The sequence below is a fragment of the Pelophylax lessonae genome, assembly GCF_965119305.1.
Source record: "Pelophylax lessonae genome assembly, chromosome: 3".
Classification (NCBI taxonomy): Eukaryota; Metazoa; Chordata; class Amphibia; order Anura; family Ranidae; genus Pelophylax; species Pelophylax lessonae.
Window position 1 is genome coordinate 642419300 of NC_138770.1, and position 25722 is coordinate 642445021.

The 25722-nt window shown below is 42.7% G+C and overlaps 2 protein-coding genes across 3 annotated transcripts in view; one reads left to right on the forward strand and one right to left on the reverse strand.

Moving 5' to 3' along the window:
* Positions 1 to 11190, forward strand: part of RHOQ (ras homolog family member Q) — an 88368-nt gene extending 77178 nt beyond the window's left edge. The window contains exons 4-5 of the mRNA XM_082248878.1: positions 3738 to 3833; positions 11026 to 11190. Of these exons, the coding sequence (XP_082105004.1) occupies positions 3738 to 3833; positions 11026 to 11181 (252 nt within the window). The 3' untranslated portion in view covers positions 11182 to 11190. The remainder of the gene's footprint in view (positions 1 to 3737; positions 3834 to 11025) is intronic.
* Positions 11191 to 11250: 60 nt separating this feature from the next.
* Positions 11251 to 25722, reverse strand: part of PIGF (phosphatidylinositol glycan anchor biosynthesis class F) — a 43548-nt gene continuing 29076 nt past the window's right edge. For both annotated transcript variants that reach the window (XM_082248877.1, XM_082248876.1), the window contains exon 6: positions 11251 to 11573. In XM_082248877.1, coding sequence (XP_082105003.1) covers positions 11460 to 11573 — 114 coding nt within the window. In that variant the 3' untranslated portion in view covers positions 11251 to 11459. The remainder of the gene's footprint in view (positions 11574 to 25722) is intronic.

Consider the following 25722-nt stretch of genomic DNA (forward strand, 5'->3'; position numbering starts at 1 on the left):
CGGCCGATACCGATATGCGATGACCAAAATATCGGTATCGGTAATAAAAAAAACGTTATCGGTCGATCACTAGTTAAAATGCATAAAAAACTCACTGGAAAGCATAAAAAATGCATCAAAAATTCCCCAGATTCCAGTACAGTGGAAAAAAAACAGGAAAAAAGAAGAAAAAAATATTTGGGATGCATTCGGAAACGCATCAAAAATGTACTAAAAATGCATTAAAAAATGCATTAAAAACGTGCATCCAGAACGGATGTGAAGTGCGTAGCCCAAAAGGTTAAGTCCACGTCTTGCAAAAAAAAAAATGTATGCACCCACATTTGCAGAAAAAAAAAACGTGATTTTAATATTTTTTTTGCATATGAGCCTGCAATGCAAATTACATTGTTTTCAGGGAAGGCCTTGTATGTTTCAGTAGGACAATGGTAACCCGCATACTGCATCTATGACAACATCATGGCTTCCTAGTAGAAGAGTCCAGGTGGTTAGCTTGCTGGCCTGCCTGCAGTCCAGACCTTTTTCCAACTGAAAATTATTGGTGCATCCTAAAATGAAAAAATACAACAAAGAAGATCCAGGACTGTTGAGCAGTAAGAATTCTATATCAGGCAAGAATGGGACAAAATTCCTCTCTCAAAACTCCTGCAACTGGTCTCCTCAGTTTCCACATGTTTACAGAGTGTTGTTAAAAGAGGGGCTTGGGTTTTTTTTTTTTTTAAGAGTCCAACTTACTTAGGTGGATGCAGAGTTTGTCCCCCGCGGGCGAGACTGAGAATTCAGAGCTCCATGAGCAGAGAGCTGGTGACTGTTATGCCCCGTACACACGTGCAGATTGTCGGCCGAAAAGATTCGGCCGACGACCGATCGGCTGATTTTCGGCTTGTTAGTATGATGCTTCCGACAGCCGACAGCGCACTTTCGGCCGAAAAGAATCTGTCATGCAAGCATTAAAATTTTTGTATGCTGACACCAGAGCGGCCGATTGTTCGCCAGTCAATACAGAATTCGGCCAACAGACAGCAGAGTTGCAAGACTGGGCATGCTCAGAAAAGAAAAAACACACGGAAAGTTAACCATCACATGACATCACTTCTGCAGTCGGCTGTAGTCGGCGAACAAAATTCTTGTGCAGTCATTTGCACTTTTCAACAGACACGACAGCCCGGGGACAAAAGACGGCCGATCGTTCGGCCGACGATCTGCACGTGTGTACGAGGCATTAGTCTCCCCACCACTCACTGGAGCGCTGGGCTGTGGAGGGGCGGGAGCGGCTGGCTGAGGCTGTCAGCAGACCGCTGAGAGGCGGAACCAGGTGCCGGTCCAGGCTCCTGGGTGGATCCCAACCATATGGTCACAGTCTTTCCCCAGCCTGGACCGGCTCTGCCATGTCCGCTGACAGCAGGCTTCAGTCCGCTGTTGGCTGAAAACAGGTTACAGGAGTGCAGAACAAACTGCACCCGTGTGATTCACAGGACAAGGACAGCCAAACAAGCTTTGGCTGCACTTCCCTTTTAAAAGAAAACATGGCCCTGTCCCAGCTTTTTTGGGAGAGGTTGCCGCCATCAATTTAAAAAATACCCGTTTTTTTTCTTAAAATGGTTCATTTTCTCAGTTTAAACATTTGCTATGTTTTCTATTGTAAATAAAATATTGGTTTATGAGATTGGCAAATCCTTGCATTCTGTTTTTAGGTGGATTTATACAGCGTCCCAACTTATTTGGAATGTAGTTTAATTATTAACAGATCTCTTTAAAAAGTGACAGGACCATCAGGGAGAAAAAAAACCCAGGTTCTGTAATGGGAGGAGGAGGGGCAGCCTGGCACCATGTTATACCCTAAATATCAGTATAATGTATAACATGATAGGAAAGGTGGACTGGCCCTTTAAAGAGGAGCTCCAGGCTCCTCCCAAAAAAATTAAGGGTCAGCAGCTACAAATACTATAGCTGCTAACTTTTAATATTAGGGCACTTACCTGTCCAGGATTTCAGCAGTGTCCTCACCCGAGCCGATTTTCCAATCCGTTATCGGGTGCTGGTGCCGCCATCTTGACTAAGGGACTTGACTTGCAAGTTTTGTACTGCGCATGCGCAAAGCGCGCTGCGCTTTGTGGATGGGCCGGCTGCGGGGGAAAAAGGGGGGTGGGGGGGCGAACTTCCGGCTCAGTTTGCTGCAGCGAACTGAGCTGAAAGTGGGAGGTACCTGTCAAAACCAGGTTCCCGCTCTCCCCCAAAAGGTACCAAATGTGGTAGCAGAGGGGAGGAGGAGGCAGACAAGCAGAGCTTCCCCTTTTGGGTGGAGCTCCACTTTAGGTACAACGTGAAAGATTGTAAAGGCAGAAGTACATTGTATGCATCAAGATAAAAAAAAAACCTGCGTGCATCAGCCCCCCTAATACTTACATGAGCCCCCTCTAAATCCAGCGATGTTGCACAAGTCTCTCAGCTTCTGGCGACTCCCCTCATTGGCTGAAACTGCTGCTCTGGCTGATGTCAATCAAAGTAAGTCAGCCAATCAGGAGAGAGAGGGGGCGGGGCTGGGTTGCAGCTCGGGGTCTGAATGGATTGGGTACTCCCATAGCAAGCTGCTTGCTGTGGGGGCACTCAACAGGAGGGAGGGGCAAGGAGCGCCAAAGAGGGACCTGAGAAGAGGAGGATCTGGGCTCCTCTGGGAAAAACCAACTGCACAGAGGAGGTAAGTTTACCATGTGTGTTATTTAAAAAAAAATGTTTTTTACGGTAAGTCACAAATCTAATTTTTTGAGGGGTCTCAAAAAGTTTACACACTTTTAAATTTTCATTGGAAACGGCGGGAGGAGTAGTGATTGGTCGTGTCTGAGAGTGTCATGTTTCTAGTCTGTCTGGCAAGCTGGCTGACCTTGCAGTTGTCACGCTGTGGTGAAGATGGCTGCGAAACGTATAAAAAAAAAAAAAAAGAGTTATCCAAACTTTTTGAAGAACCCTCATAGTAGAAAAAAATAAGTATGTTGCAAAAAAAAAAAAATAATAGTAATGTTATACCCAAGCACTTCGAACCCCCCCCCCCCCCAAAAAAAAAAAATGCTGCACTTGCTTCATCCTCGCCTATGCACACATGAATGTAATTACAGCTGTTGGGGCCATAGATGTACAAAAACACTGCTTATACTACACAATATCCCCATGCTTAATAAACCATTGGGAAAATATCTTGTAAAATAAATAAATTGAGACTACCGTCATTTTATTCTGCAGGGTCCCTGCTTTCAGAAAATCCATGACATTTGGGGGTTTTAACTAATCTTTAGGCCTAAAATTAATTTTTTTAACATGCAAAAAAAAGGGGGCAAAAATGGCTCTGGCAGTGAAAGGGTTTAATTACTTGATCGATCCGATGCTTTGCCTCAATCAGCTCAGAATCTGCCAGTCCTTACAATAATAAAATGGCCTCTGTAACACAGCCCCGCTATATACATCCAGGTTCAAAGTCTTCGGAGCAGTTTTTCAGATGCAGTAAAGGTATCGGAGTCAGCTCATTTTATCTGACCGTGACAGAAAGCGTTCTGTGTTTTGGTTCTCATTAAATGTCTTATTAAAAGTGATTCTCCAAAGAGGGCACGAGGGCAGAGTCTGCACCATCGCTCTGTGATACCGCTTCCTCCTTCTTGTATTTGCTTTTTTCTTGTTCCCGAATATGAAAAAAAGAGGCCGAAAAAAAAAAAAAAAAAAACTAATCTTACTTGAATGCTTTGCAGATCGACCTCCGAGATGATCCCAAGACTCTAGCAAAACTAAATGATGTGAAGGAAAAACCCATTACCGGCGAGCAAGGGCATAAGTTGGCGAAAGAGGTAAAGAGGCGGATTGTTTTTGATTGGTATGTCTCGGTGCCGTATGAGTGGAGTACTTTGAAGTCTCTGCTTCATTGTATATCAGATGTATTTTTGGTTTTGTAATAGACAGGTTAAGTTGGTTTATTAAAGTCAAAGTGGAGCTGTTCGCCATTATGCATATCAGCCAATCAGAATGCTTGGTTCCAGGGCTGGATTTCTATCATTGGAACCTGTAGGCACACAACCTCTGGCACGTGAAGTAGCACCCCTTTTATCCAACCCAAAATAATCACTGTGTTGGCATAAAAAGCCCCCTAAGCTAAATGCCTAAAAAAAACACCTAAATGGGAGGTTGCATGATGCGTTGGGTCCTGCGTCTTCTGTCCTTTTCCTTGCAGGGGAGAGCCCTGTACACATCACTGCTTCAGTACCGTGGGCACTTCCTATTGGTTTCCTTCTCTTGATTCCTCACGCAGACACTGCTGGCCAGTAAGGCCTGGTTCACACCTATGCATTTTTAGTGCCTTTTCTGTTTTGCAGAAACACACTTAGTCCATTAAACATGGTTTCCAATGGGTCACATTTACATCTGTACTTTTTTGGAAAGGGTCAGGGACTTTTTTTCGTTCCATAGACTTCAATGGATCAAAGACGTGTATTGAAAAACGCAAAATGCACCTGGAATATGCAAACTGTAACCTGCATAGGGGTGAACCAGGACTAAAGCCCCGTACACACGCAACGATTATTGGTCGACCGATCGTCCAGCTTTTGTCCAGTGTTGTTGTGTTGGTTGGAATGTGCCTAGACTGCACACAAATTTTCTCGGCCAACAAAAATCTACTTCAGAAGTGAGGTCATGTGCTGGTTTACTTTCCATGTGTTTTTTCTTCTCTGAGCATGCCCAGTCTTGCTCATCTGATTTTTGTCTGCCGAAATCTGTACTGACTGACGGAAAATCGGCCGTTATGTTGACGGCCAACTAAAATTTTATAGCCTGCACACCAGATTTTATTCGGCCGAAAAGTCGGAGTCGGTTGTCGAAAACATCATAATAACAAGCCGAAAATCGGCCGATCGGACGTTGGCCGAAAATTCCCGGCCAATAATCGATGCGTTTGTACGAGGCATAATTCTCCTGATCCAGCAATTAGATTCACACAGAAAAGGTAAATTTTGAGTCCATCCAAGGGTCTTATTTTAACTGAAGCCCTGATGAAGGGTTTTTTTCTGGCCCTCGATACGGCATTTTTTTTTTCTGTATAAATTAATTTGGACTCTTTTATCCTTTGCTCTGGTGCTCCTTCCATTAGTGCATGTTTTTTTTTTTTTTTAACCCACTGGGGAGTAGCCCCCTTTTCTGTTATGAGCAGCCTCCCTGAGCCAGTGAGCCCTCCCGATGTTTTTGTCCTTTTCAGTACTTTATATGAGCTCACAAGTCCCAACGCCTTTTGGATACTTTCTAGGCACACATTTAATCCTTTGATTACCCCTGATGTTAATCCATTCCCTGTCAGTGTCATTAGTACAGTGACAGTGCATATTATTTAGTACTGATCACTGTATTAGTGTCACTAGTCCCCAAAAAATGTCAGGTGTCTGATTTGTCCACCGCAGTCCCGCTAAAAGTCGCTGATCGCCGTCATTACTAGTAAAAAATAAATAAAAATTCTATAAATATATCCTATAATTTGTAGAAGCAATAACTTTTGTGAAAACCAATCAATATACACTTTTTGGGATTTTTTTTTTTTTTACCAAAAATTTGTAAAATACATATTGGCCTAAATTGATGAGGGAATTCGATTTTTTTACATTTTTTAACCACTTAAGCCCCGGAAGATTTTACCCCCTTCCTGACCAGGGTTTTTTTTTCGCGATTCGGCACTGCGTGACTTTAACGGACAATTGCGCGGTCGTGAGACGCTGCACCTAAACTAATTTGACGTCCTTTTTTTCCCACAAACAGAGCTTTCTTTTGGTGGTATTTGATCACCTGTGCGATTTTTACTTTTTGCGCTATAAACAAAAAAAAGAGCGTAAATTTTGCAAAAATAACAATATTTTTCACATTTTTTTTATATGAAATTCCCAAAAAAAAAAATGTAAAAATCTAAATTTTTTAACATTTTAGGCCAATTTGTTTTATGCTACATATGTTTGGTAAAAAAAAAAAAAATTGCAAAAACGTATTTTGATTGGTTTGCACAAAAGTTATCGCGTTTACTAACAAAGGGAAAGATTTTTGTCATTTTTGGTGGTGTTTTTTTTTTAACGTGTAATGGCGGCGATCCGCGATTTTTTTTTTTTTTTGCGGTACTGTGACATTGCTGCGGACAAATCGGACCCTTGACTGACATTTTTGATACTTTTGGGGTTACCAGTGACATTACTACAGTAATCAGTGCTATATATATGCACTGTTACTGCAAAATGACACTGGCAGGGAAGGGGTTAACTTTATTGGGGAAGGAGGGGTTAAGTGTGTCCCTAGGGGCGTGCTTCTAACTGTGATTGGACATGGCTACTGGTGTAGGAACAATGATCAACGGTCCTACATAGTAGAACCGTGTGATCACTATTCCTACACAGGGGAGAATGATTAGCCGCCTGCCTTTCTCCCTCTCCACCGACGATCGCCGAGTGACCAGCGGACATCGGGTCCGCCGGTCACACGCACTGACTTCCGAGGGAACGAGCCAGGGCGGGCGCGTGCTCGCCAGCTATTGGCTCACAAACTAGTGACAGGCAAGTGACGTACTGGTACGTCACTTTGCCTGGCCGGGGCTGACAGCAACCGGTTAATGGCTATGTTTTATAGCCGAAATTAAAAATTATTGTTCTTTGTTCAAAATTCGTTTATAGTGCAAAAAAAAAAGTGTAGAGGTGATCAAATAGCACTAAAAGAAAGCTCTATTTGTGGGGGGAAAAAAAGGAAGTTTTTTTGGGTACAGCGTCGCACGACCACGCAATTGTCAATGTAAAGCAGTGCCATATCACAAAAAATGGCCTGGTCATGAAGGAAGGGTAAACCTTCCGGAGCTGAAGTGTTTAACTACTGCAAGTTTTTTTTTAATCTCGTTATTATTGAACTTGCTTCTCTATATAGGAAGTTGCATTTTTAAAGTTTGCAACTGCCACCTGTCCTTTCCGCCTCTGCAAAAAGCTGATCGTGATTCACATCAAATGTTGGCTTCCTACCACCCCAAAGGCCGCCTGGCAAGTCGAGGGATTCTGTGTGCTCGGGATGACACAAAGGCATTGCAGACTGCTCCAGGAATCTGATTGGTTTGCTATAGTCAAGAGAGCGCTCCAATATTGTCCAAGTGTTCATATTCCAGCCTGCAAATGTTTTGTACATCTCATTACCTTCTGTCCTGTGTAATTGTATTCTATGTACAGCCTCAAACAATTCTGTACAGCAGGGACGAGATCCAAAGCTTGCAATTTTCTTTTCTTGCCTACTGAACAGGAAGATAAATTGTGCAAAGTGGTCCCATTTCAAGGACAATGTATGTTCTCCTCATCTTTTTCTGGGCAATTTAACTTTACTGTTTGAAATATAGTTGTCTCTGAACTTCTTGTCTGTGACAGGGGCCGATCCTTCAAGTCTACTGAGCAGAAATGAGCAGTTTTTCTAATTTTTCCTTTATTTGCACATGTACAGTGTTTGTTTTTTTTTTTTTTTATAAAGAAAGCCTTGGCTGTTTTATTCTTCATTAGCAACACCCAATCTTTTGTAAACCTGTCATGAGACAAATATGGGGCTGTCATTGCTGACCTCCTTCTGAACACGCTAGTCACACTAACCCCCTGACCTCTGTACTTTTCACGGAGCCGAAAACGGGTATGCACTGAGTGAGGTTGGACTGTAATCAGAATTCCTTATCTGCCTACTTTTTTTCCAGGTCACTGACTAGATGTAAAGGAGGGTCACCATGACTGCCAGGCAGCTAGCATTTTTAACTAGTTCAGCTCATATGCAGTGCTGTATTTTGGCCTAGGCCGACAAGGCCCAGGCCTAGGGCGGCACTTTGCAGGGGGGTGTCAAAAAAGCCCCCCTCCACCTTAGACCCTATTGGCCACTAGTTGCTAGAGCTGCCTCTCTCACCCCCCCTTCTCTCACCCCTCTCTCTCTCACCTACCCTCGCTCTCTTTCTCTCACCCCTTTCTCTCTCACATCCCCCCTCTCTCTCTGTTTCTGATCTCCTCTCTCATCTCCCCCATCGCTCTCTCATCCCCCCTCTCACCCCCACTCTCGTCAGATCTCAGGGGTTCATGCTGGGACTTGTAGTCCTTCAATTTTGGAGGGAGTCACATCCATTAACCACTTAAGCCCCGGAAGATTTTACCCCCTTCCTGACCAGGGCCTATTTTGCGATACGGCACTGCGTGACTTTAACGGACAATTGCACGGTCGTGCGACGCTGTACCCAAATGAAATTGACGTCCTTTTTTCCCACAAACAGAGCTTTCTTTTGGTGGTATTTGATCACCTGTGCGATTTTTTTTTTTTTTTTTGATCATGCGCTATAAATTAAAAAAGAGCGACAATTTTGCAAAAATAACAATATTTTTCACATTTTTTATATGAAATTCCCCCCCCAAAATGTAAAAATCTAATTTTTTTAACATTTTAGGCCAATTTGTTTTCTTCTACATATGTGTGGTATAAAAAAAAAAAAAAAATCGCGAAAAGCATATTTTGAATTGGTTTGCGCAAAAGTTATTGCGTTTACTAACTAAGGGAAAGATTTTTGTAATTTTTATTGTTTTTTTTTTTTAACGAGTAATGGCGGCGATCTGCGATTTTGCGGGACTGCGACATTGCGGTGGACAGATTGGACCCTTCACTGACATTTTTGGGGTTACCAGTGACATTACTACAGTAATCAGTGCTATACATATGCGCTGTTACTGTAAAAATGACACTGGGAGGAAAGGGGTTAACTTTATTGGAAAGGGAGGGGTTAAGTGTGTCCCTAGGGGCGTGCTTCTAACTGTGATTGGATGTGGCTGTGTGTGTAACAGCAGCAGAGATCAACGGTCCTACATAGCAGGACCGTATGATCTGTGCTTTTACACAGGGAAGAATGACAGGCGGCTTTGTTTACATTAGCTGCCTGCCTTTCTCCCTCTCCACCCGACGATCGCAAGTGACTGGCGGACATAGGGTCCGCCGGTCACACGCGCGGGCTGCTTAGGGAACGAGCTGGGGTGGGAGCGCGCCTCCAGCGGCGTGCGCTCGCCCCCTATTGGCTCCCAGGCTAGTGACGTACCGGTACGTCACTTTGCCCGGGAGGGGCTGACTGCCGGCGTATATAGTCGGGCGGCGGTCGGCAAGTGGTTAAAAAGGAAGGAGTGGGGCACATTTACATAGGAGGGGGGCACCCAATTTTAGTCTTGCCTAAGGCAGCACAAAACTAAAATACACCACTGCTCATACGTCCAGAGAGAGAACTCTTAATCACAAGCTGATGGCTGCAGCAGCGCCATCAGCTTGTGGGCTTGAAAGTGATGTGACGGTTCCCTAGCCATGTGACTGATGAAGGGCCCAGCAAGGCTCGGCTAAAATGATGCGATAGCTGAATAAAGCATTGGACTTTTTCTGGAGATCATTATCTCCCTCTGGAGTAAGAAAGGGGTACAATAACTGTCAGGTTTTTCTTGCTGTGTCTCTGCCTGTTGTTGTCAGGACAAAACGTAATGGAAAATCCAAACTTTTATAGTTGTCACTTTTCAACCAGGGTGCCTTGGCAAAAAGTCTGCTTAACATCCTTGTTTGACCCTACCCTGCACCTCCCCGTCAGCATTGGGGAGCATGAGCTGAGTGATGTGGTAAAACTGAGGAAGAAGAGAAACATTGGAACACTAGTCTGTACTAGTTTTCAAAAGTGTATTTGCTTTGGAAGAATAAATCACCTCTAACCTTGGGTGTTCTTCTTGGACTTGTGGATTTTGCTGCATTATGTAAACTATTAGAATAATTTTAAAATTTTAGAATGGGGTGCCTCGAAACTGTCTCTAATTTTTAGAGGGTGCCTTGACTGAAAAAAGTTTGAAAAACACTGACTTTAAATATTATAGTACAGATACGTTGCTTTTGAACCATTTGGTATCAAAAAGGGTCTGATATTTAGGGGGGCAACGGGGTTAAAGTTCAGTAAAAGTTATTAAAAAATCACTGGAGAGGGTTGCTGCTCCTCTGGTCTAGGTCTTGAGTAATGAAATACCAAAAATAGGCAGAAAAAGGCACCACTATCTGAGTGTATACTATTTATAAAACCAGTGTTAAAGACAAAAATGCACTCACTGCAAAATTAGGAAGGTCAGCATATCGTAAATCCAAGATGGAACCATCTATGGAGCAGCTCTAGTCGGCAGGTAAATGCAGAGCTGCTCCTCTGGACCAGGTCTTGAGTTACCTAATGACATACCAAAAATATGCAGAAGAGGGCGCCACCATCTGAGTAAATACAGAGCTGCGTCGGGAAGCTGCTGATGTCAGGGAGAAGGTTTGCTGTCAAGCTTCCTTAGATGCAGAGTTAACTCCCTATGGGCTGAGTGACGTCACTTCTGGACTCAAATCAAACATGTTTCTAATGGAAATCGCCATTCTTTGTCAAGGGTGCATCTGAGGGAGCGTGCGTTCCAGCTTGACAGCAATCCTTCTGACTAAAGCCTTGTACACACGCACCGATTGTTGGCCGTGAATTTTCGGCCAACGTCCCATCGGCCGATTGTCGGCTTGTTAGTATGATGCTTCCGACAACCGACTGCGACTTTTCGGCCGAACAAAATCTGGTGTGCATGCTATAAAATTTTTGTTGGCCATAAGCAGAACGGCCGATTGTTCCTCAGTCAGTACAGATTTCAGCAGACAAAAATGTGATGAGCAAGACTGGGCATGCTCAGAGAAGAAAAAACACACGAAAAGTAAACCAGAACATGACATCACTTCTGAAGTTGGTTGTTGTTGGCCGACAAAATTTGTGTGCAGTCTAGAGCACATTTCAACCAACACAACAACACTGGACAAAAGACGGCCGATCGGTCGGCCAAAAATCGGTGCGTGTGTACGAGGCTTAAAGCCACTCCATAGATGGTTCCATCTTTGATTTAAGATATGCTGACCTTCCTAGATATGCCTATTATCCCTATAAATATTTTTCAACTTTGGAGTCTAAGTACCTATTTCTCCTGTTGACAGATCGGGGCATGCTGCTACGTCGAGTGTTCGGCTCTGACACAGAAAGGGTTGAAGGTTGTCTTTGATGAATCCATTATAGCTATTCTTACTCCAAAGAAAAACCCCATGAAGAAGAGACTGGGCTCGAGGTGTATAAACTGCTGTCTGATCACGTGAGGCAAGGACGCGCCTCGTGCAACACCACACACGGTACGAGTCCAACGCACACAACGCTTGTACCGCAGCTGCACAAAAATATTTTATTGACCTGCTTTTGCAAACATAACTTTTGACGGCAACACGACGAGGACATGATTGTTCAGCGATGTTCTGAAAGATGCCATTTCTCAGGGTAATATTTCTACAGAGGTTACAAGTGTCTCTTATGGGGACAGAACTTGGTAAGGTGGCCTGAGTTTCATTGCACAGAAGCTCTCATCATCCGCCCGTCCCTGCTATCTTCGTTTGTATGTCAGTTGTTTCCGGTTCCAGAAAATCCAGAACGGTGCCAAGAGGAGGCTGGCAACGTAACCAAAACTGGCACCCAGAGAGCAAGAGATGGGCCACACCTAAAGGAAGACACAAGTATGGTCACCAATTAGCACAATGGTAGGCATGGCATACAGATGTAATGACTGTATCTACAGGATAGCTCTGTATCATTGGGCCTGTTTATTTAAATCTTTGCACAGATTTGAAAAGATCCAAGTTATTATTGTGAACATGGAACAATGCTTAAAGTACTAAACAAATAGGTTTATTTTTTTCCCCGTTTAATGCACTTATTTGACTCCTGCATTATGTTTATAGAGCAAGAGTGTTCATTAAAATATATAATGCTTTATAAAAAAAAATATTGGCATACACATTTTAATTTTTCAGACAGATATATCACTTTAATTTTGGGTGGGTGAATGTTTTATTTCCTGGCAAGTAACCTCATTTGGAGTCCTAGGGAGAGGGTACCACTATTTCCCAGGTGCTGAACAATGAAAATCTGCAGCACTGCAATATGTTAGATTTATTAGTTAAAAATGTCTACTTAGTATTCCTAAAGGGTTACTCAGGTCCAATATTGAGGACCCTGGTAAACAAATGTTTCAAGAACTTATTTGATCTAAAAAAAAAAAAAACGTATTTATTAAATGGTTAAATTAAAAAACATTTAGGACTCTTGCACAGTGCAGCTTTTTTTTTTTTTTACCGAGCTAAAATACAGCCCATTAATTGTAATGTGCCTTTGCACACAGGCACATAAATAAGCGCCATTCATTCTTCGGTAAAAGAAAAATAGAAAAATCTGCTTTTTTGGTCAGTAATTTATGCCTCATGCACGCAATTGCCCATTTACATATTGTGCAGAAAAAAAGCACGAGAATACGTTTTTACGCATTTGTACAAATGCATATACCCAAAAGTAAATATGTGCATATACATACAAAATAAAAAGTCTGAAAAAGTAGATGCTCAAACAGTACTATCATGTGCAAGAGGCCTTGAGCATTTTTTTACATGCAGTAAATTACCTTTAAAACAAATACTCACTGACCTCTTTAGCTGCAGGCACTGTGGAGTAATACATCCAAGCTCACAACAGAAGCACTGAGGATGATTATCATTTTCTCGGAAACTCTGTTTATAAACAGCCTAAGTGGACTACAACCACAATCCCAGTATTGTTTTTTTTTTTTTTTGAGCCGGTGATTCTCTTTTATGTGGCTATAGAGCCACTCAAGTGGCTATAGAGCCACTGGATCACTTTGACAGATGGCGGAAGGTGTCCCCCCCCCCCCCCCCCCGAAAAGTGAGAAGAACTGATGTTGTTCCTTCCATTGTATGCCGTCAGAAACTGGGAGCAATGTAAACAAGCTTTATCGACTTGTGACAGCATCTGATCAAAACGATCTCATCAGATGCTTTGAAGGGCAGCGGAGAGATCTGGAGTCTAATAGACCCCAGATCTCTCCAAAAAGAGGACCTGTCACAAATTCATTAAAGTGTATTTATTTAAAAAAATTAGCGTTTAAAAAACCGCTGCGCAAATTTCGTGTGACATAAAAATATGCAACACCCACTATTTTGTTTTCTAGGGCCTTGGGAGTTCTAAGTAATTTTCTAGCAAAAAATGCTGATTTTTACATGTAGGAGAGGAATGTCAGAATTGGCCCAGACTGGAACTGGTAAAGAAAAAAAAAAAACAAACACACACCTGTTGATTTAGTCTCGATTCACACTAGCGCGACTTGTCAACCTGACAAGTCGCGCTCCCTCGCGGTCCATTGACTGCTACAGGACCCGTTCTAATAGGAGCGACACAAGTCGCTCCGACTTAGAAAAAGGGTCCTGTACTACTTCGGGGCGACCTCGGAGCAACTTGCATAGATTTCCATTATGTAAAGTCCATGCAAGTCGCTCCGAAGTCGTGGTGCATGGTAATGCACAAGTCGCCCCCGAAGTAGTAAGGAGTCGTGCCGCCCCAGTGTGAACCGAGCCAAGTCCAGCGTTGTCTTTCTTGTAGGGAAAGTTCTCTCTACACTGCTCCTCTCTGGCACCGCCATCTTGAATTCATATCCAGTCCATGCACTGAAACACCTCAGGGTTCTTTGCCAGGTCTATGGTCCAGCTGCATGTCTGCATAGGACCCCATATGCACACATGTCATGGGCCCTGCCATTAAACTATCTGCATATGCGCTAGATCCCACAAGCTGCCCCTGAGATCAGTGATGTAAAAATGCCATGAGGGCCAAGAGTTCACAGGGCCATGTGCAGAAATGACGCAATGGATCCCAGAGTGACCCACAGAGTTCTTGCACATATGTGCACAGTCCAGGTATATCATACTTGCCTAGACCAGCATGACGGACCTGAACTTTAGGGGGGGGTATTTGCGTAAAAGAAATTGTAAAATAGTGGGGGGGGGGGGATAAAAAAAAAAAAAAAAAAAAAGGGGTAAAGGTTTACTTTAAATGAGTTTAGTGCTTCTGTTGTGATATTTGTAATTGCTCCAGTGTCTACAGAGTTTCAAAGCTCAACTAATTGTTATATTTGTTATTAATATTAAAATACAAAACTTGCCACTTGTTTTAAAGACGAGCAAACTTGATTTGCTATTAATACTGTTTGTATGAAAAGTCTTCTACACCTGCTGAAATGGAACAAATGGCACGTTTCGGACTCTCCCCACACATCCCCCTGCCAGCTCTTGGAGAAATGGTGTAGTTGAGTAGAAGGCCAACTTTCATTATGCTAGCCTAACACAAACATGGGCTCCATTGCCTGGATATATCACTGATTTTTTTACCACCAGATAAATCCCACTGCCTCGTGCAGCAACATTCTTACACAATGGCAAACTTTGCTCCAGCATCCACTGTCATTAGGGATATATTTCAGCTAACTTTACTTTTGTGAAAATGTTGCACATCTGGTATGAGCAGCTTTAGGATTCGTGGACAGTGGCATGACTCAGAAGAAAGTCAGATGCGTTAGGTTTTAAGATATTTTTGAAATACTTTGATTTGCCTTTTGCTTACTTAAGCGTTGCATCTAGCTGCTTCTTTTACATTGAATTGTATGTGGAAGAAAAGTGGCACAGATGCAAACAAAAGCCTGTCTACCAGAGCCCTTACCCAGCTGGTAACAGCTCTTTAATGGTATGTCCTATTTTATACATTGGACCAGCATCAAACCATAGGAGATGCTTCAGCTTTTGTTAAACAATAACCCCCAATATCACCTTGTAAGCTCTTTCCATCATTTTAGTCTCTAGACATGAAGCTAAAGGGCCAAAAGTTTTCAAGTTTTGGGTGGAAGCCAGCATGCTGAATCTAATATCTCTGTGTTGCTGGTCCTTGTTTCATTTTTGAGTTATTCTACATTACACCTGTCACGTAGGATAAATTAATAAATGGCAATGGGGGGGGGGGGGCCTTACCATTTCAGTCCACCACTAGTAAACACATCAGTTGACAATGTCACCTGTGAAGTGTGTAGGTGGGAATTGTAAGAGCACAACAGTTAGTTGCATAGTTTAGCCCATTCAGAGATCACTATAAAGTAAATTGACAAAACTTTGTATAGAACAGGGGTCTCTAAACTTTCCAAATGAAGGACCAGTTTACTGTCTGGGGGGGGGGGGGGGGGGCGCAAACTGTGGGCAGTGGGAGTCATAAATGTCCTGGTATCAGTGGAAGTAAATGCCTCAGGTTTGATGGTGAGTGTTCCATCATTGGTATTGATGGGAGGAATAGTGCCCCATCATTGGTCTAATAGGGAGGAATAGTGCTCCATCATTGGTATTAATGGAAGGAATAATGCCCCATCATTGGTCTTATAGGGATGAATAGTGCCCCATCATTGGTCTTATAGGGATGAATAGTGCTCCATCATTGGTATTAATGGAAGGAATAGTGCTCCATCATTGGTATTAATGGTGCCCCATTATTGCTGTGAGTGGAAGGACTGGTCCCTCATCATTGGTGTCAGTTGAAGGAACAGTGACCCATGATTAGTGTCAGTTGGAGGAATTATGTCCCACTGATGGTGTCATTGGAAGGAATGTCATCTCTCTGAGGGGGGGGGATATAGCCTTATATCAGTGTGAAGTATAGTTTCCAAAGGGCCGCATCGCCACAGTTTGGAGACCACTGGTATAGACCCCCCAATCACATTGGTGGTGGCAGTGGACTCAGTTAATGGGTCGTATATTATAGGCCACTATTCTACAAATCAGCATGTTATGAAACCTACCTGCTAGTGCACTCTGGGAATCATCATGTGGAAAATGTTTTCCCATTAAATTGTAAACTTTTGTTTCCAGCTCTAGAAGTAGATGAGACACCCCTTACAGCACACCTGTACTTTGCTTCTAATAGGCAAAGTATAAGTCAAAATCATCCGGGACTCAACAAGCTCCTCCCTGCCCCCACGTGACAGCATTCAGGGCTAGCGATTGGCTGCCCAGGCACCTACTAATAAATTGTGGGGAGCATGAGGAAGGTAACAGCCCCTTTTTTAAGACTGGCTCTGCATGTCTCACACAACCTTTGGCAACCCCCAAGTTGCATAAGTAGCTGCTGGAGGGTTCCAGGCTTCCAACTGTAAGAGCAGCCATTCCATAAAATGTTTCATATTCCATATTGATGAGTTTTAAAGCAATGCTGAATTTGATTAAATTGAAGTGTAACTCCAGCCATTTTTTTTTTAATTATTATTTTGATTTAGAGGAGGGAGGGAAGGGATATTCCCTCACTTTCTGTCCTTGGACAAGTGTTGCTACTGTGACAGGAATAAGGGGTAATCTACCCAACAAGCACACACACAACAAAAACCTGACAGAGGCTCTAACCACCCGACACCCAACATGTGACCTGCTGTATCCTTGGCTGGGTTGCCATCTGTTTGGCATCAGGGACAAAAACAAAGTTCCCAATGCACCATAGCAGAATCTCTGAGCCGCCTGTGTCATTTACAAACAGCTAATGGCTCCGCAGCAGAGGGATCTGTATAACATTACTCAGTTCCGGTACGTAGTTTCTTCACATCACATTTTCCGCCAGGTTTTTGTAAAGAAACTGGCTTGCTCAGAGGTGTGCCAAACAGTGACTTCCCACTTGTGCATTCATTCTGTTCAGCCCTGGTCACATTTGGGTTTATTTACTAAAGCTGGGGAGTGCAAAATTAAGCTCACTTCTGCAGAGAAACCAATCAGCTTCTAACCTCAGCTTGTTCAATTAGGCTTTGGCAATAAAACCCGGAAGCTGATTGGTTTCTATGCAGAAGTAAATAAACCCCATTGTGTATCAGGAGGATGTGCCTGTGATAGGCTAGGACTTGCCTCGTATGTAAAAAGCCATACAAAGACTAATTTCTGTCTTGTAAATGGGGAGGGAGAGCTGAAGATGCCCCCATCAACATGTGCTGTGCGTTAAAGTGCATAGCTCTTTGACCAAAAAAATACACCTGCACTTTTTTCCTGATGCAGCGCCTCAGTGAATGTGAGCTTAACTGCAATTAGTTCTTTTTTTTGCCACCACCACAACTGTTGCGTAACTGAGATTCTCTGATTTTCAAGTTGTTCAGCATTGCTCTAATTCTTCCCCATTTTATCAAACTAAAAAAAAATAAAAAAACCTACTTTTTTTTTTATAAGATACAAACATTCTGTTGCTCCCGAGCCCCGCTCTGTGTGTCCATTGCCACACAGAGCACGGCTCAGTCTGCCCCGTCTCTCTCTCCTCACTGGCTCTGATTGACAGCAGCAGGAACCAATGCCTCTCGTTACTGTCTCTCAGCCAATGAGGACAGAGATGGTCAAGAGAGCTGCTGCTCTCGTGCACATCTCTGGATCAAGAACGGGCTCACGTAAGTATTTGGGTGGACAGGGGGGAGAGAAGACCAAAGTATGTTCTTTATCTTAATGCATAGAATGCATTAAGGGAAAAAAAAAGCCTTCTAGCTTTACAATCACTTTAAAAGAGATGTATGGGCTTCTGTGTTTTTTTTTTTTTTCATACTTACCTAGATGGATGCTGCATCTGTCCCCCCGGCACCTCGAACACTGAGAACTGAGTGATCGAACACTGCCAATCACCCAGTTTTTACAGCTCCGTGAGCAAAGAGCTGTTGACTGTCAGCGGACTTCAGCCCGCTCTCTGCTGAAAACGGGTAACAGGAGTGAAAAATGAATTGCACTCCTGTGATCCATAGGAGAAGTACAGCCAAATAAACTTTTGCTGTACTTCTCCTTTAAGTACCATAAGATTGGATAGGGTTTCACAAAGTGGTGATAACTAGTGCTTCCAAATTCTGAGGCTCTCATCATTATACAATTTTTTTATTTTACCTTGTGGCAAAGATGCTATCTGTACCATTTTCTATGAGGAACTAGGAACAAAGCATTTACAGAACTTGCACTGCATTCACCTATTGGATGAGTTAAGCCAGCCATAGATAGTTCCTGCTCAACCGGCCAGGATTCCAACTATGTATGTGCAGGCTAAGTACCCACGTTGATTGATTGATCAACTTGGGTACAACCAGGCTGCTGGATTTTACATGCTATTAACAGCCGCTAGCAATAATCACTGTGCTCTCCCGGCAGGCAGGGCTTCCCCAACCCCACAATGGCTCCGCAGGAGGAGTTCCCCCATTACCACTGACTGTGTTTATGGAGGAATCAAGTGATTTTCTTTCCTGCAACCCATGGTGTCAGGAAGGAAAATCGCATTGTCTATGGCCAGCTTTAGGATGGATCCTAGAACTCCTTAGATGTGATACAACATGGGCGTTTAGTACATGTTCATGCGCCCTAAATAAAATTGGAGTTGCTGACGTCTGACATCTTAACGCATTACGTTAATGTACATCTTTTCAACTTGTTGCTTGGATGCGTTTTTTTTTTTTTTGTTCTAGCAGGAGCAAAAACATAACATATTTCTTTGCTTAACATGCATTGAAGTGTGCTGTGATGTGTTGTAGCATGTTGCGCTGCATTTAAATGCAGCAGTATGTTCCATTTTCACCTAGTGCACAACATGTTGTGTTGCCATGAATTGGCCCTAATGGAAACAAGGGATTTTGTCTTATTACATTTGGTCTGCATTGAGCACTGCAGACCAATGCACATGCTGTGAATGGGCCCTATAATATCAGGATAGAGGTAACCTAAAAGCACTGTCTAATGCCTTATGGATTCACCCAACAGGATGTTTGTTTTCATATATAAGCACCTTTTTTTTTTTTTTTAAGTGAACCCAAAAGACAAAATTTAGGTACCGCTCAGGTAGAGAGGCAATTCACAGCAGAGGACGATATGCCGGCGTCGGGCACTTGATGACACCAGTATATATTTTGTAAACTTATTGGGGTGGTGACATGAAGAAGTGAATGAAAATCTCTCCAGCGCAGACTCCAAATCTTCCCCAATCTAAACAAAACTAAAGCTGCTTTCATACCGGAGAAGTTTTTGAAGCTTTTTTGTGTTAAAAAAAAAAAAAAAAAAAGCACCAGAAAAGTTCTGAAAAAGGCTTCCCTTTAAGAATTCTATGTATGTGTTCACACCTGCACTTCCGTTATGGTGAAAAATTCCTGCTTGCCACATGTTCGGTGTGGACTGCACAAAAAGCGCTCCTCCCCATTGAAAAAGCATCAATAATGCTTCAAAAAACGCACCTGTGTTGCGTTTTTGATGCGGTTTTTGAGTCACCTATCCTGTGAAAAATGCACCGCTAATTAGATAAAATTGCAACAAAACCACATACGCATTTTTACTGCCGATCCATGTGAAAGTAGCCTTAAGGCCCGTACACACACGCAGATCGTCGTCATACAAACGTCGGCGGACGAAAGATCTGCCGATTGTATGCGTGTTAGTATGGTGCCTCCGACAGATGTCTGCACACAATCTGCGGACAAGAGTCTTTCTTGCAAACATGAAAATTTTTGTCTGCAGACACCAGAACGGACAATTGTTTGCCTGTCAGTACAGAAATCAGCCGACAGACCGCAGATTTGCAAGACTGGGCATGCTCAGAAAATAAAAAACACAGGGAAAGTTAACCATTACATGACATCACTTCTGCAGTCAGCTGAAGTCTGCGGACAAAATTCTTGTGCTGTCCTTGTGCTGTCTTTGCACTTTTCAACAGACACCGACATCCCGGGGAGAACAGACAAACATTTGTATGACGACGATCTGCGTGTGTGTATGGGGCTTTAAAGTATCCGCTGATCACAGTTGTGGAAGACGTTCTGTGGGCGAATGAACCAATATTTGTGTTCGAATTTCCAGTACAAGGGATATTAGCACAGCAACAGGCAGATGAGAAGTTACATGTTTATAATCCTTTTTTCAGCCCACAAAATTGATATTTTCAGCTTTTCTATCACCTATGTTATGTTTATTGGCAGGATAGACAGAGCCACTCTATTCCATCACCCTCCAGTCTGAAATGCAAAGCCAGCCTCTGCGTGGTTGGCAGGTTTAGCTGGCAGAGCGTGGTGCAAAGTAATTCCAGTTATCAGTATATTTGACTGTGGTATTCAATCAACCTTATTGAATGCCAGCCAAAACAACATTTTTTTACCAGTGCCAAGAGCAAGAAATGCCGCACTAGTATATCCTCATTTGATTTTGTGCACAGGGCAGCAGGTGCATCTATTCAATCAAATTCATATTAATTTACTACAAATTGATTTCCCCCAGCTAGTCATTAGGATCATGCTCAGTTGTTTCCCGGAGAAAGCATAGGTGTAGTTGTAGTTTTCTACAGCTATAATATTAATTTTCCGGCTTGAAAGGACCACTAAATATAAAGCAAAGATTATACTAGGTTTAAGAATAGGAGAATAAAATGTTATTAGATTTACAATGAGAGTTTTACTAAAGGAGTAGAGCATGTTCATGTTACAAAATGGATTTTACTTTGGTTTAAGGATTAGTTCACTTTTATAAAAAAAATTAAAACACTGTACATAACCCCCAGTTCTCACTGCAATTACTTCCATGGGCGAAGAGCTGTCAGTGCCCATGCAGATGGTGTAGCGGTTCAGTGATTTTAAAGGATAAGTTCACCTTTTATAGCATATTTTTGCACCAAAAAAAAAAAAAAATCTGCATTAATTATTTTTTTACTGGAGCCTGCAAACTCCCAGTACACAGTCTGCCTGTATCTCTGATATGAGCAGGCAGTTACTGAAGGGCAGATAGAATCAATGAACTATGAGGACGCTCAACAGGGCCCTCACAGTATATTGAAAACTACAAGCTGTTGCCCGTGGTGGCCAACAGTAGCTGCAGTTCTTTCATTCACAAAACTCTGTGAATTAAGGGCATGGCCACGCTGTTTTTAAATTGTGACAGTGGGTGCGGGGAGAGGATCCCCAGCCCGCTGTCAAAGGGAGGGAAGGGGGGGGGGGAGAGGATACAGGAGATGGAACATGTTTCAAAAGTAATACGGTTAAGCCTTTAAATCCACTCTTCTCTCTCTTCTCTGTGCAGTGCTTCTGGAACGGATTAGAGCGATTCTGATTGGCCTGAGCATCATTCTGATCCATCCCAGAAGCGCTGCACAGAGAAGAGGGAGATGAGCACACAAAAAAAAAAGAGCTACCAAGAGCGCACCACAATCCAAAAACAGACAAAAGAAAAAAGACAGCCCAGTTGTAGGAACCAACTAGGCACAAAGGTGGACTTTATGGGCACATAATAGGATAGACTTGGACATCAAAAGTTATTTTAAAAAAAAAAACGTCCATTTATTGAATTCCATTAAAAACATTATTATATAAAAAATGAACCTGACCCAAAAATAGGTTCTAGTTCATCCCACATATAGATACATGTATCTGTATGTGGGATTAACTAGAACCTCTTTTTGGGTCAGGTTAATTTTTTTATATATTTGTATATATTTTTTTTTTATATATTAAAAAAACCTGCAAGACAAAGGCATAATGAGCTAGTAAGCTAGTATGCATCGCATACTAGCTCATTATGAAATACCTTAAAACGAAGCCCCGACACGGACCCCGGACACCGCTGTGGGAGCGGACATGATCCATCGGCGCCTTTTCCGGGTTCGGCGGCTCCGGTGCTGTGAGTGGCCGGAGCCGCGATGACGTCACTCCCGCGCATGTGCGCGGGGGATTAACTTTCCGGCAAGGAACTCTGAAGGTCCGGCAGACCTTCAGAGCGCATGCGCCGCTAGCATCAGCGGCTTCATGCAGTGCAAATATCTCCTAAACCGTGCAGGAGATATTAATTGTATCTACAGGTAAGCCTTATTAATTATAGGCTTACCTGAAGGTAAAAGTCACAAAAACCGGTATACTACCGCTTTAATGTTTTTAATGGAATTCAATAAATGGCCTTTTTGTTTTTTATATAACTTCTAATGTCCAAGTCTATCCTATTATGTGCCCGTAAAGTCCACTCTTGTGCCTAGTTGGTTCCTACAACTGGGCTGTCTTTTTTCTTTTGTCCGAGATGAGCACACATTTCAAATCCCCAGACGGCTGGACCGGCTGCATAGGCACTGATAGCTCAGCATCCACTGAGGTAAGTATAGCGGGGGACCAGGAAGGTGGGGAGGGTGTATGGGGTTAGTTCACTGTTTAATATTTTACACTTTAGTGAATGAGGTGAAGCTAAGTGAAAATTGACTGATAAAAACACCCAATCATGTGCAAGAAAATTGAAGAAAATAGGATTTTTGAGTTAGGGACCTTAGATTGTAAGCTCCTCAAAAGTCAGGGACTGATGTGAATGTACAATATAGATGTAAAGTGCTGTGTAAATTGACATTAGAAGTGGTTCTGGTATAGAAGTACCTATAATACAGTGGCTATAAAAAGTGCACACGCCCCTGATAAAATGTCAGGTTTCTATGATGTTAAAAAATGAGACAAAGATAAAATTTCAGGACTTTTTCCACTTTTACGGTGACCTATAAATTGTACAACAAACTGAAATCACTAAGGTGGAGGGAAGTAAAAATAAAAAAAATAAAAAATATTATGGTTGCATAAGTGTGCACACCCTTAAATACTTTGTTGAAGCATGGCACATCTTGACTTGGTAATATTTGCCCACTCTTCTTTGCAAAAACACTCCAAATCTGTCAGATTGCGAGGGAATCTCCTGTGCACAGCCCTCTTCAGATCACCCCACAGATTTTCAATCAGATTCAGGTCTGGCCTTTGGCTGGGCCATTCCAAAACTTTAATCATCTTCTGGTGAAGCCATTCCTTTGTTGATTTAGATGTATGCTTTGGGTCGTTGTCATGCTGAAAGTTGAAGTTCTTCATGTTCAGCTTTCCAGCAGAAGCCCGAAGATTTTGTGCCAATATTGACTGGTATTTGGAACTGTTCATAATTCCCTCTACCTTGACGAAGGCCCCTGTTCCAGCTGAAGAAAACCAGCTCCAAAGCATAATGCTGCCACCACCATGCTTCACAGTGGGTATGGTGTTCTTTTGGTGATGTGCATTGTTGTTTTTGTGCCAAACATATCTTTTGGAATTATGGCAAAAAAGTTCAGCCTTGGTTTCCTCAGACCATACCACATTTTCCCACATGCTTTTGGGAGACTTCAGATGTGTTATTGAAAAATTTAGCCGGGCTTGGATGTTTTTCTTGGTAAGAAAAGGCTTCCATCTTGTCACTCTACCCCATAGCCCAGACATATGAAGAATACAGGAGATTGCTGTCACATTTACCACACAGCCAGATATTCCTGCAGCTCCTTTAATGTTGCTGTAGGCCTCTTGGCAGCCTCCCTGACCAGTTTTCTTCTCGTCTTTTCATCAATTTTGGAGGGACGTCCAGTTCTTGGTGATGTCACTGTTGTGCCATATTCTCTCCACTTGATGACGACTGTCTTCACTGTGTTCTATAGTATCTAATGCTTAGAAATTATTTTGTACCCTTCTCCTGACTAATAACTTTTATTAATGAGATCCCTTCTGATGCTTTGGAAGCTCTCTGCGGACCATGGCTTTTACTGTAGGATGCGACTAAGAAAATGTCAGGAAAGACCTACTAGAACAGCTGAACTTTATTTGGGGTTAATCAGATGGCAGGTGTGTACTGACTCCTCTTTAACATTAATTTATTTTGATTTGAATGTGATTGCTTAATTCTGAACACAGGTACATCCCCAGTAATAAGAGGGTGTGCACACTTATGCAACCGCATTCATTTTAGTTTTTTTTTTTTTATTCTTACTCCCCTCCTCCCACCCCAAAAATTGTTTGTTTTTCAATTGAGTTGTACAGCTCATAGGTTACATTAAAATGTGGAAAAAGATTTAAAATGATTTATCTGTGTCTCATTTTCTTACATCACAGAAACCTGGACATTTTAACAGGGTGTGTAGACTTCTTATATCCGCTGTAAATACATTTTTGCTCAGCCATAATTGAATGATTGAAGTCAGAAAAGCTTTACCTTGTTCACTAAGCTAAGTAACAATTTACTTTGCAAAGTGAACATGTTCTTTAGCTTTAGTGCTTGCTCACACCAGATGCGTGGAGCTGTGTTGGCAGCTATTTCCAGCTCAGTTTCAACACAGAGCCATAGGAAAATGCCTTGTTTCCAATGGTTTCAGTTCATACCAGTGTTGCTGAGGTGTGCGCTGGAAAACATACTGAATGTAGTACTTTTTTTCAGTGCAGTGGGTTATTTTGTGAACCATCACAACACCACGGGGAAGGATAGATCTGTATTGAAATGTAACATGTAATATTTTAATTAAATTTTGTGGAAAATAAAAAAAGGAAACGATACAAGATCAGTTCCATAAACTGACGTTACTTATGCTTAATGGCCCTCAAATACCATTGGGGGGGACTTTCTCCAACTGGATAGTGCAAAATCTGATGCAGCTGTGCAAAGAAAGCAATCAGCTACCAGATTTTATTGTCAAAATTTAACAAGCTAAAGTCAGAAGCTGGTTGCACAGCTGCACCAGATTTTGGGTGCCCCAGTTTTAGGGCTCTTTCACACGGAGCGGACCGCATTGCGATCCGCTCCGGCACTTTTTTTTGTATGTCCGCATATCATCCCATCTGTTTGCGGATGATATACGGACATAATGTAAGTCTATGGACATTGCGGATGACACCGCTGACATCCGATTTTGCTTCCTTTCCGTTTTTTGAATGCAGGAAAAATAGGGTTCTGTTCCGTTCCAAAAAAACGGAACAGAACTTAAAGGAAGAAAATCGGATGTCAGCGGTATCATCCGCAATGCCATTGACTTACATTATGTTCGTAAATCATCCGCAAAAAAATAGGATGATTTGCGGACATACGGAGCGCCCGTGTGAAAGAGCCCTTAGTATGTCCTTTTTCACACAAGGCATTCAGCTTGTACTAGAGCAGTGTGAACAGAAAACTTTGACAAAGCATTTGCAGGACATTCAGTAAGCTTTGTTGAAGCTTTTAAAGTATCATTCAACTCCAATATTGTAAATGTTGAACACAGCACAGATCCTAATGGGGAAGTTGATTGCCACTTTAAAAAGGAGGAGCTCCATGCGCCACCCCCCCCCCCCCCCAAAAAAAAATAAAAGTCAGCAGCTACAAATACTGTAGCTTCTGACTTTTTAATTAGGGCACTTACCTGTCCAGGAATCCAGCTGTGTCCTCGCCCGAGCCAAACATTCAATTGGCTATTGGTTGCTGGTGCCGCCCTCTTGACAAAGAAAAACCGTCAGTGAAGCCTTGCGGCTTCACAGCACCGGTTTCCTACTTTGGGAATGGGTCGGCTGTGGGGAAAGGAGAGGGCGAACTTTCCGTTCAGTTTGCTGGAGAACAGAGCTGGAAGTGAGAGCCAGTACCTGTCAAAACTGGGTAACCCCCCCCCCCCCCCCAAAGATGGCCAGAAGATGGCAGCAGAGGGGAGGGGGCAGACAAATAGGGCCTCCCCTTTTCAGTGGAGCTCCACTTTAAGCAAGCTGCTAGCAGGCTTTCAGCAAGCTTCAAATAGTGCTGAAGCCTGCTAGCAGCCTGCCTAAAGTGGCAATCAACACTCCTATTTGGATCTGTATTCAACATTTACAAACTGGAGTTGAATGCTACTTCAAAACCTTCAACAAAGCTTGCTAAAAGTTCTGCAAATGGTTTGTCAAAGCTTGCTTCTCACACTGCGCTTATGCAAGCTGAAGCCCATGTGAAACAGGCCTAAACCTCCCCTATTGTGTTGCTCAGAAA